At 37.5% G+C, this 12,401-nt stretch overlaps 1 protein-coding gene across 1 annotated transcript; it reads right to left on the bottom strand.

Annotated features, from left to right (window-relative positions):
• Positions 1 to 231: 231 nt before the first annotated feature.
• On the bottom strand, positions 232 to 11,108 carry LOC141758004 (alpha-tectorin-like). The gene is made up of 15 exons (XM_074619010.1): positions 11,040 to 11,108; positions 10,686 to 10,715; positions 10,055 to 10,078; positions 9,407 to 9,436; positions 7,745 to 7,860; positions 5,803 to 6,081; positions 5,609 to 5,704; positions 5,310 to 5,474; positions 3,916 to 4,311; positions 3,515 to 3,798; positions 3,070 to 3,347; positions 2,855 to 2,974; positions 2,008 to 2,192; positions 1,728 to 1,888; positions 232 to 741 (listed from the first exon to the last, which is right to left on the bottom strand). The coding sequence occupies exons 1-15, from the start codon at positions 11,083 to 11,085 to the stop codon at positions 456 to 458; spliced, it is 2,496 nt and encodes an 831-aa protein (XP_074475111.1). The 5' UTR covers positions 11,086 to 11,108; the 3' UTR covers positions 232 to 455.
• Between the last annotated feature and the right edge of the window lie 1,293 nt (positions 11,109 to 12,401).

Genomic DNA, 12,401 nt, shown 5'->3' with positions numbered 1-12,401 from the left:
TGAGAAGATAAGAGATCTTTACCTAAATGATGTTGTGGCAGGATTAGTGGTCCTAGTGAGATCTGTTCAAATCCATGGAGGGATATGTCCCTCCTACCTCGGTGGTGGTGATCTGGGAAGCAGTGCTGCAGGAAAACAACAACATTAGAGGCTTCTGTTGATGCACCTGTTGATAATCTATCTAAACTCACACTAACACAGTAGTACATACAGGTGTGCAGTTGTTGTGTGCCTTAAGACACAGACTGATGTGGCAGTGAAGGTAGATGGATGTAAAGTTGGTAAAGGTGAACATCCTGAAGGAGAATCGGGACACAGTGGAGACGCCATTCTGAACTATCTCTACTGTAGTATCTGCTGGATTAGGACACCTAGAAGAAGGTAGAAGAGACAATGTGAACAGACGGACTATAAAGTTTTCAGACATTGGCAATTAAGAACCAGTGATCAGCCTGCTAAGATAAGATAAAGTTGCAATAGCTCTTTTGCATTTCTGTGATGAGATCCCAGCGGACGGGGGAGCTGGTGACGTTGCTCGGCGTGGCCCAACAAGATTCCACAACGGTAGATATCTGCCTTCCGTCGACTCCTTCTGTGCGTAACTCCACATACAACCTCTGGTCGATTTCCATGTCTATGTTCATATTAGTGGTCATCGGGTAGCGGAAGCCAGAGTCCTGGTAGGGGATCATCCTCACATAACACCGTCCTCGGCCTGATGGAAGCTTCTTCCTCACAATGCTACGAAAACAACAACAACACATAATGTTACTACACTTGAGAAGGAACAAGTCACTGGCAGGTATTTGGCAACAAAGTCTTGCTGGATGTCTTTTAAGTTTACTTTGTATTGTTGGTTTAAATGGTAAGTTAATTTGTGATGGTGCAAATTGCGGGTAGTGGGCAGTTACACAAAATTTCTAACAACCACGGGCACCTATTTTCAATCTTTGTAATTACCATCATCATAGAGCACCACTGTCACAGAAGATAAGTACTCAAAAAAGGTCAGAGGTGCAGATGTAGCACTGTTAAAAATTTAATTTTTAATTGAATACGTAAAGGGTGGAACGGGTGGAGAGAGTATTCAAATCCTTTAATGAAGTAAAAGTGCTAATACAGCACTGTAAAATTACTCTTTTACCAGTAAAAGTCCTGAATTGTACATGTTACTTAAGTATATAAGTATAATCAGAAAAATTTACTTAAAGTATAAAAAATAAAAGTACTCAGTGCAGAAAATGCCCCCTCTGACTATATTATCATTAGATTATTATTTCTTATGCATTCATTTAGAAGCAGGACTTTACTGTTTACTGTAGCTCATTTGTATCGGACTGCAACTAATGATTATTTTCATTAAGGATTAAAGTGGCAGTGGGCAGTATATTTTTGGCATCATTGGGTAAAAATTCCATAATAACCTTTCAGCATATTGTGATTCAAGTGTTCTGAGAGATAACTAGACTTCTGCACCTCCTTATGGCTCTGTTTTCAAAAAAATTTAAATTTAGCCCATGACGGGAGACTTTGGCCAGATCGTTTTATAAAAACAACTTTTTTTAATCATACTTGCTCCATTTCTACCCACTGCCGCTTTAAACACAGTACTTGCGTGAATGTACTTAGTTACATTCCACCACTGCTATAGACAGATGTTCACTATAAAAAAGGACGGACAGACAGACTTAAGTCAATAAAACATGCAGATTAGATAGTATTGTCACCTCTCTACGGGGTTGATGCCCACATCCATAGACAGGGCCTGCCAAAGAGGGTATTCACAGCAAAAACGCAGATGAATGTTTCTCTCGCGGCTGATTGGACTTCCATGAGTGTCCACGTCGCCCTGGATCACGTTCGCATAGGTGAAATGGGTTCCATTGCTCTTAAAATTTAAATGACAAAATGGTATAAGTTATTTGTTGTAATACGTGTTAAGGACAGCATTTACATCTAAAATCTTCTTCAGTCTGTGTTGATTCCATTATAGTCTATGGGCTGTACCCTGAGAGTTGTCCCACACAGCTTGTCCTCATTGTTAAAGTGGAACACCAGTCGTCCGTCCTCAACAGTCCCGTTGCAGGAGTGATCTTGGAGGTGGAGGGCGCCGGGGTGGAAGCCAGCTTCAAACAGCTGGCAGCGCGACACGGACATGGTGCCTGAACTATTGTTACAACTGATGGACGAGTCTATGAGAGAGAGATAGAAATAAAAGACATGGTCTCATGGTTAAAGCTGCACTCATCAATATTTTTAGATTACTAATGGATCAAATGACTACTATATATGTAGGTGTTGCTCATAGTGACAAACCCATAGAGAATAGTTGACTCTCACAGATGTTGTAACAATCCTATAGATTTATATTGAATCACCAGTTTAAATAATTTTAACATTTTTTCTGAGAAATCATGTTTTGTCCGTCATTTTTGAATCGTTGATGGTTCACATTACTACAATACCCATGAGCCTTGACAGCGATTGTTGTTGCCAGTCAGGGGCGCCTGAAAGCATTCAAAATTGGCCCGGAAGCTGCAGATTGCAGAATCACTTTTTTCAACACCGTAGTCTTTAGCTTCCACTGGCCATCAGCGGTGCATGAACAGAATTTTAAGGTTGGGATTTGATATTTTTTGCTGAAATGCACTTTGGGAGTCATAGCTAAATTCTACCTGTTTTTAGCAGAAGAACTATGATAAACCGAAACCTGAGTGGATCGTATTGTTCCATGCTCTCTTAATGTTTCACGAACAATGCCATTGTACTATGTAGCAATGTCTACTACTCATCTTACACATGTCACTTCTGTGATCTAAAAACAAAGCAGTGCTTTAAGAGGAGCTGCCCTCACCGTAGCTCATATTGTTGGGCCGATGGTGGTGCTCATCACAGAAGCAGCCGTACACACCGTCCTTCTCACCACACCACTCATGCTCTGCGCAGTCCAGCTGGTCACAGGGGTCTGACTCAGCTATGGAAATAGTGGGGAAATGATGAGACAAGGAGTAATGAAAGAGAAACAAAACAGGTAAGAGAGAAGATACCGATGGTCTAATGCAAACTTACGACAATACAAAGCAGAGCGCCAATCAGAGATGTTTAATCCCAAAACAGAGCAGGTTTTCTCATAGGCTGCGACATCAGAACACAGTATGCCATTGGCTTTAGTGTAGAGGCAGAGATCGTAGACACAGGAACTGAAGAATGGCTGAGGATCAGAGTGCGGGTGACAGGCACTGAATGGGCCGCTACTGTTGGTGATGACGCTACAGAGCTGAGAGTATTCTGCCCTAAATCGACAGTTGTCCAGTCCATCACCAATCACATCATCGGTGGATCCACATCTAGAAAAGACATTATACGTTTAATACTTGGGCTCACTTTGTTTATTTTGCCACAACATATGTTTCTGTAATAAGTGTGTTGTTGTTTCTTTATGTAGTGAAAGATTGTTAACTGATGATATTTTGACGCCACTTTGTGCGTGGAATACCCTACAAGTTCAGCTCACCCTGGTTGGCTTGTGGGTGAAATCCAGCTGTGTCCAAAGTGATTGTCATTTTGTGCCAATGTGCCATTGGGCAAGACTTTGTCATCTGCAGGATCACTGTTGAGGTTTCCACACATCCCGGTGACTCTATTTTGACAGTGATAGTGTACTCTGACCAGTAAAGTACTACGGGCATCAAAGTGGACTACCAAGTTAATGGCATCGACCACTATGTAGCCTCCCTGTCTGACCACCTGAGCTAAGGTTCCTGCAGTTGTGGGAAGAGACACGGCACTTCCATTCACCTGGTAGGATGAAAGATTATAGAAAGATAAAGAAGGGTGAGGAGGCACTTGTCGTTACGTATGTTTACACCAAACCGATTTAGAAAGTTGTTCATCTTCAAGTAATAAATGGTTTACCTTTACTATATTGTTGGGTCCAATCCTGATATGCACACTCTCTCTTTGATTTGAGAGGTATATATCCACTGCTGACACAAACGACACGCGGTTGTTGCCACGGTGACTATTGGTGGCTACTACCTGAAACTGTGTTTCATTGGGGCCGTGGTTCACACTCTCAGTAATGATGTAAGAGCATGTGCCCTGGAAATGAGCCACTGCCCCATCAAAGGTGATGTAATGTGGGTCCCCCCATGCAGTGCAAGTAGACATTGGATCAAAACAGCCCAGCTGGCCGTTTCTGATGGTGCACTCTTGTGTAGGGGTGCAAGATGCAGCATAACAGCGCAGGTCATTGGGACCATGGCATTCACAGTACTTGGCGCAATCGTCTGTCCAGAAGGACTCACCAGCCTGCAAAAGGTGAGACAAAGACATGCATAAAAAATGATTAAAATTTAGCATGTGCTACATTAATAACACAAAATGGCTGCTGAGTGGACTTGGATAATGAAATTGTCATTGTTCTGTGTGTAGCTTATCACACACTAAATTGTAGTCATGTGATTTGCTAATTTTTTTTTTTTTTTTTTACTGTAAAACGATATAGCTACACTGCTTGGAACACGATTTTCATTGTTTTCTACCAAGTTATCACTCAATCTTGTTGCTTGCAGCTTTGCTAAAATGTTTCCTGAAATTCAATAGTCAAAAATCTCCTTTTAGCAATAGACTGGAGCACAAGGTAAGAACCAGAGATGTGTGTTTCCCCTTTCCTTGTCTGACTTATCTTAAATGCTATTGTCCATTTCATTTTCTTTGTAAACATATGCAACACATTCATAAACACATGCCATATTGTACAGTAACACACATTGACGGTATATAACAATATTAGGTAATAAAATAGAAAAAACAATAGAAAAAAACAATGGACAAATGGTGTTAATAAGAGAAAATCAGGACAAAATGGAGGTGTCATGGGGAGAGTAGATGTAAATAGGGTTAATTTTGTGTATTTAAGGTGTGAAAAGCACAATCTGAGGCTACAGTCAGCAGTATTCTGACACTTATAAGTGTGGCAGCTGCTACCACAGTTGGTGGGTCAAGGTAAAAAATACCAGTTTTTACACACAATACATGTCGCACAATAAAGTAGCAAATCGTTCTTCCAGTTTAAAGTAATCTGATGATAAACAGAGCCACTATTGTAGTGTTGTTTTGGTCTTCTCTCTACAGTATTGCAAAATAACTTGTTACTTGACAATTTTAGGCAAGTTTTAGGATAGTTTCTTTGTTAAGCACACTAATGTTGATGGTTGACAGAGGTGGGTAGACCCTTGATCAAAGGGAAATGGTTATATGTACAAAGACTGAAATCATTGAGACAATCAGATGAATTATTAAAAAACCTTGAAAGTGCAGTTTCTTAATCCTCCGTCTAACCGGAAAGCCCAGCGACCGGTTACATTGACATTGCTGCTCAGGGGGAAAGTTGAATTAATGCCTGTTGCAGTGTCAGAGAATGATCCAGGGATGGAGAAATGGTGAGTGGAGTTTTCTGTGTCATATCCAGCCTGGAAATAGATGTCAAATAGATAAAAGTAGTTAAATCTTTTTGTTTTTGTGCATTTCCATTACTACATTCAGATTTAAATAAGGCATGGCAACTTTTTACATTGTATATGCATATAATTTTAATGGCTCTAACCTGTACACCGTGAGTTGTAAAGGCTATTATCCCATAATTCATCAGCACAAATGAGTACTGGCCACCAGAGATCAAGACTGCTTGGACCGTTGTTTGCTGAAAAAAATTTACATGTGGTTATTATAGTAAATACACAAAGTAATAGGTAAAATACACATCATATGTGTTTCCTCATTTAAAACAAGATGACTTACTGTTCCAGTGAATGGATAGTAAGCCACCTGATACCATGTTGCAACAAAGACCCAGTTGGCCCTGAAGTTCAACGCTGGGAAGTAACGATTAATGTCTTCTGTAGCTTGTCCGAGGATACTACCACTGGTGTATTGGTTGTAGATGACCTGACCAGTTACTCTGTGGTCAAAATCTGTCCAGAATGGAGCGATGAAGTCTCTGGATCCACGCACTGGAATCCTTTCAGCTATGTAACTATACCAAGAACTGTTAAAGGTGAGGTGTCCATTGTTGTTCACCTGGAAACAAGAAAACAAGTTCTTACTAGAAAAAAAAGAATTAGTACGCATGGTAACACTTCATAATAAACATCATTTATAAATGGTAAATTGATAGTTAATTAAACTTTGTAATAGTTATTTTACTGTTAACAAACAATTAAATGACAATCAATAATGTTTACCAATTATTAGTTATGCTATAATTTATGTTATTTAGTCATTAGTTTGTGAAAAAAATGTGAAATAATAAATTTATAAATCATATATTGTATTATAGCTAATAGGAGACGATAACAATTACATTCGGATCGCATTATTAAAGTATTTATCAACAGTTTATTGTGGTACACATTATAACATTTTATGTACTATATTAAGTATTTGTTAATTATTACCAAATGATTTCTAAAATTTTAAGAAATTGTTTGTAAAACACCTATAAACATTACATAGATAGTATTAACTGTCTAATTAGATAATGGTTTTAGATGCTTTACAAAGCATTTATTAACCATTTAAAGGGACTGTTTGTAACTTTTTTAAGCGTATAAATGAACCGGGTCGGGACACATGCGCGCTCGCGCTCGCGCTCGCCTTCACTCAGACAGCGCGCGCGTTCTCGCTCAGCTCGCTCCACGTCTAGACGTGAACGCGCGCTCACTCCACACTGCAGAAGAGTTAGTTTAGCTCTGAGAATATCTAGTGAATGTACAGTGGACGTTTGGGCAGAAATAAATGCTGCAGCTCCGCCAGACCAACAGAGGTTTCCCGTGTCTTCTGAAGTGACGAAGCTCTGCAACGAGTTACGTTGTTGTCTCTTTACCGACCGGTGCCGGTGTCTCCCTGCTCTCTCCGGCTGCGGGCGGAGAGAGCAGGGAGACTCGCTGCAGAGCCCCGCTGCCTCAGCCTGCGCTGAGGCAGGAAAAGCCAACACTAGGATCAGATCTAAATCATGTTCATGGAGAGACCTTCGTCTGGTCAGCTAACATTACTGCCAAGCAGGTGAAATATAGAGTGATATTGTGGTTTTAGCTGACATGTGTCTCCTCACTGTTTTGAGCGATGCTCATTCATGTCTATTTAGAGCAAGCAAGCGCGAGCCCAACGCTGGCTTTCGTTGATTTCACGGCCACAGGTGTCGCTGTTAACAAGCATTTCTGAAAGTTACAAATAGTCCCTTTAACAAGATATAACAATTAGTTGCAACTTTATAAAAGCCATCCAAATCATGTGTATAGATGGTTTACAAATCAATTATTAACCATTAAAAAAGTATTACAAATATCTGATCTATCTATCTATGTAATGTTTGTAGTTGTTTAGAATAATTTCTGAAAGGTTCACAAATCCTTTCGTAATCATTAACAAATACTTAATATAGTATATAAAAGTTTATAATGTGTACAATAATAAACTTTTAAACTAACACATTATAGCATTTCTAATAATGAGTAAACATTATTAATTATCATTTCATGGTTTGTTAACAGTATAGTAACTATTAACTAAATTTTAATAAACTATCAATTTACCATTTATAAATGATAGTTATTATAAAGTGTTACTGTTTAGGTATAAGCTAAACAAAGTATTATTAGTTTCATAAAATATTGCAATATTCTTATTTATTCATTAAATAAAATAAATGGATTTAGTAAATGCTAATACTATTTTTACATACATAAATCTGATTATAAGTCCGTCCGAAATACACAAAGGGTCGTTGCAGGGGAATTCGAGGAGAACTTCCATCAAGTTGGGTAGGGTTTCTGGTTCCCTCAATGGGGTAGAGGGGTCCTAGAAAGAACAAAAGACGCCACATTTTTAAGAAAAGATGGAATGCCCATATTGGTGTTATTGGCAAATGCCATATTGGCAAAGGTTGCACAGTGTTTTATCATTTCCAGATTATCAAACCTAACCAATCATATCCATGTTTAATCCTGTATTCAAAATATGCTTTATGCATTATTTGTGTTTTTGTGGATTCTTTAAAGTTCTCATATTATGCTCATTTCCAGGTTCATAGATGTATTTTAATGTTGCACTAGAACATGTTTACATGCTGCAATGTTCAACAAAACCCTTTATTCTTCTCATACTGTCAGCCTGAATATACCAGCTCAGAGGCTCTGTTTGACAGAGGCTGATTCAGAGCCTGTCTCCTCCCACTCTGCTCTGATTGGTCAGCGTTTCTGTCAATCAAACGTCCTCAACAACACAGCACTCTCTCGCCCTCCCCTCACAGAGAGGGAGAGAGCTACCTGTAGCTCTGCAGGGAGGGGGAAGCAGCTAGGAAAAGTTTATAAAACCACTTTAAAGTTTATAAACCAGAAACTTCTACTGTAAACTACTGTACTCTTCTACATGCATGACATCAAATATATATAATATATAAATATCAGCTGTTTAAACAGTGTAATTACATAAAGCCTTTGTGAAAGAACATGTTATATTTAGATGATGGGAGTACATGAAGCCTGTTCTGCTGGTTCTTGGAGACTAACAGTAGGGGCTACTTTGGTCAAGTTCGGTTGTGGATTACACAGAGTGACGCGCTGTGGGGCGGGGTCACCTAGCTGCGCGTTCTCTGGTTCAACCAACCCATGGCTTGCAATTCTCTAATGACGTCAGAAGAGAAAGGAAAAGCTGCAAAGTGATTTTCGACACCCATTTCCGGACAAACGGAGCAGGAGAAAAAGAGAAAGGATGGTCTTTTACGACACTATGGTGACCTGTAGACACACTGGGGACAGATATTGATGTTTAAAAGACATGGAACAGTGCATTTTGCATAATAGGTGACCTTTAAATCCAATATACCGACCAAACAGAATACACCTTTTTCACATTAAACGTTTTGGTATGTCATAGCAGGAATAGAACAGATGTCATTGAAAACATTAGAAAAGACAGCATTTTCTCAAAGGCTCACTGGCTTTGCTTAGTGGGACATTTGAAGTCAAAATGTCAGCTATTTGTCAACCTGGTATTATGTAACTTGTTAAGTATAACAAAGCAAAGCAAACCATTGCCTCTGGTAATGTATAAAGTAAATGTATAGTAATACATTCATGTACAATACTGTATACTGTGTGCTGTCATTCTATCGTCACTATATATTTCAAAACCTTAAAAGGGACAAATAACTTGAAATTTAGCTTGACATAAACTGCAGCTAACATCTTCTGTTCAAAACTTCTTATTCCTGCTAACAATCAAACAATCATACAGCAGTGGTATCAGCTGTAATCCAGAGGAAATATGTATAATCTTGAAGTACAAACTGCTTTGAGCTACTGTATAAACAGATGACTAAAAGATTATTTAACCTTCAACTTACTTGTCACCGTAATCACAGTAGTCGTCGGAACTATGAAAACAAACACATAAATATAATTGGATAAAAATCAGAGTCCGCTAACATCAATTAACAAATGTCATTAAATTTACATAAATGCATCTACAGAAGTAAAAGTTAATATAAATTTAATTTATTTCAATTTTCAGCCTGGTATTATGTAACTTGTTAAGTATAACAAAGCAAAGCAAACCACTGCCTCTGTTGGCAAAGTGCAGTACCTCCCCAACCTCTAGTTCACAGCCTTTGCTTTTGCTGTGCTGTATGAACGCACTGTAACACTAAACACTCTCATGGGATGTAAATTGTGTACTACTATAACAGTTTTAATAATAAATTCATGTATAATACTTTATACTGTGTGCTGTCATTTTATAGTCACTATATATTTCAAACCCTAAAAAGGGACAAATAACTTGAAATTTAACTTGACATAAGCTGCAGCTAACATCTTCTATTCAAAGTTACTCATTCCTGCTAACAAACAATCATACAGCAGTGGTATAAACTGTAATCCAGAGGAAATAGGTATAATCTTGAAGTATAAAACTGCTTTGAGCTACTGATTGTAAGACTGACCTGTTAAGAGTATGAACAAATGACTAAAAGATTATTTAAATTTCAACTCACTTGTAGTCTGAGGAGTCGTTGCAGCTATGAAAACAAACACATAAATATAATTAGATGAAAATCAGAGTCTGCTAACATCAATTAACAAATGTCAGTCAGTGAATTTACATAAATGCATCTACAGAAGTAAAAGTTAATATATTTTAATTTAATTCAATTTTCAGCCGGGTATTATGTAACTTCTTAAGTATAACAAAGCAAAGCAAACCACTGCCTCTGGTGTCAAAGTGCGGTACCTCCCCAACCTCCAGTTCACACCCTTTGCTTTTACTGCGCTATATGAACGCACTGTAACACTAAACACTTTCATGGGATGTAAATTGTGTACTATTATAACAGTATAGTAAGAAATTCATGTATAATATTTTATACTGTGTGCTGTCATTTTACAGTCTCAATACATTTCAAAACCTTAAAAGGGACAAATAAATTTAGCATGACATAAACTGCAGCTAACATCTTCTGTTCAAAGCTACTAACAATCAAACAATCATACAGCAGTGGTATTAGCTGTAATCCAGGGAAAATACATATAATCTTGAAGTAAAAACTGCTTTGAGCTACTGATTGCATGCCTGACCTGTTGAGAGTATGAACACATGACTGAAAGATTATTTAAATTTCAACTTACTTATCGCCGGAATCATGGCAGTCGTCGTTGCTATGAAAACAAACACATACATATAATTGGATAAAAATCTGAGTCTGCTAACATCAATTAACAAATGTCAGTCAGTGAATTTACATAAATTCATCTACAGAAGTAAAAGTTAATTTAATTGAATTTAATCAAATTTTCAGCCCGGTACTATGTAACTTGTTAAGTATAACAAAGCAAAGCAAGCTATTGCATCTGGTATCAAAGTGTGGTACCTCCCCAAATAATTTTCAGCCTGTTACTTGTTAAGTATAGTAAAACAAAGCAAATGACTAAGAGATTATCTATACTTCAACTTAATTTAATTTGATTTAATTAGATACTTACTTATCATCCCCAAAAGCAGCACAGGCAACATTATTTGACCCGCCATTCTCCAAAGCCAAATATTCAAACCTGCTGACCAAATAGAATTAATTAAATTTCAAAATAATAAAAAAAAAAAAAACAACAAAGAAATGTGACAACAAAAACGCTAGAAACCATTCAGAGACTGCATACCCCACCAAGGATGCATAGTCCTGTAAATCTGTTTTATGGTTTTAATAGCAAAAGATTTTTTAAGATTTAAATTCATATCTATCCAGATCCAGCAACATTCTTTTTTTTTCAGAAACTATTGTACTTACAGTACACAATACTGTAAGTGCAATAGTTTCTCAGAAAATTGCACAAATGTTAAAAAAGCGATGTTAGTAATGTTAAGAAATTCTGGAGCTGCACCTGAATCCAAATCTGCACCAAAAACAAATTACTTGTTGTTTGACTCAGCATGTTATCATATAACATATGATTTACATCCTAATAACTGCTAAACAAGACCGAAAACATTACCTATGTGTCTGAGGAAATAATGCTAAAAATAGAATATTGACAGTGTCAAATGAAGATGTCTGTGAAAATGAAACATTGCTTTCTTAAATTAAATGCATTTTGTCAGTGCAGTGTGCAAATCGTTTTTTTAACTCCAATATGATTAAAATTCTCAATTAAGTTCTTACTATAATTCAGTTGGAAAAAAGGCACCACTTTTTAAGGAAATACTATCAGCATGCAGCAAGCTGTCTTAAAATAATATCTCATTTAAATACAAAATAAATTAATTACCTGTTGATATGCTTCTTTGGTTGTAGAGATGTCTGTGTGAGACTGCAGTGCTGCAACAAGGCTTCATATATTAAAAAGCTGGAACAGTCCCATAAATCTGTCATTTGACCAGTTACAGGAGTATCGGATGAATACAATCTTATTGCTTCCTCATAACAAGCGAACCAAACATTCCACTGTGCATCAAGAGCATCGTAGATTATCACAGTGCCAAAGGCTTTAGTACTTTGAGTAAGTTGCTAGAAAGCTATTTTCAGCCACCCTCCAGTGTATTTTGGCATTTCAATGATATTTTATATTTATTTGAGTCATTTCCTGACTAAGTTGATTAGCTACACTGTTTGCCAATTTTTTTTTGCCAAATAACACATTTTGTGCTCAAAGTTAAAAGAAAGAAGGTTGTAGCTAAAACGGGAATATGACATATGACTATAGTAGAAGCTGCATGTTATACGTCATCCTCCAAGCTTGCACTGGCGCATTCATGCTTGTTTGAGTCGGAGCAGCGGCAAACCGATAAATCTGTTTATCTGTCTGTCAGTTTGACTTTCTAGTTAGTTAGCTAGTTAGGTGTAGTTAGCT

The sequence above is a fragment of the Sebastes fasciatus genome, chromosome 20 (assembly GCF_043250625.1).
Source record: "Sebastes fasciatus isolate fSebFas1 chromosome 20, fSebFas1.pri, whole genome shotgun sequence".
Lineage (NCBI taxonomy): Eukaryota > Metazoa > Chordata > Actinopteri > Perciformes > Sebastidae > Sebastes > Sebastes fasciatus.
The sequence above is the reverse complement of the archived record's forward strand: the minus strand, read 5'-3'. Positions and strand labels throughout refer to the sequence as shown.

What these genes read in the sequence shown, in the direction of transcription:
- LOC141758004 (XM_074619010.1), bottom strand. Translation starts at nt 11,085, where the DNA reads ATGGCGGGTCAAATAATGTTGCCTGTGCTGCTTTTGGGGATGATAA. An exon ending in GACCCAACAATATAGTAAAG is followed by an intron (nt 3,799 to 3,915) that starts GTAAACCATTTA and finishes TCATCCTACCAG; the next exon opens with GTGAATGGAAGTGCCGTGTC. An exon ending in GCCCAACAATATGAGCTACG is followed by an intron (nt 2,193 to 2,854) that starts GTGAGGGCAGCT and finishes TCTCTCTCATAG; the next exon opens with ACTCGTCCATCAGTTGTAAC.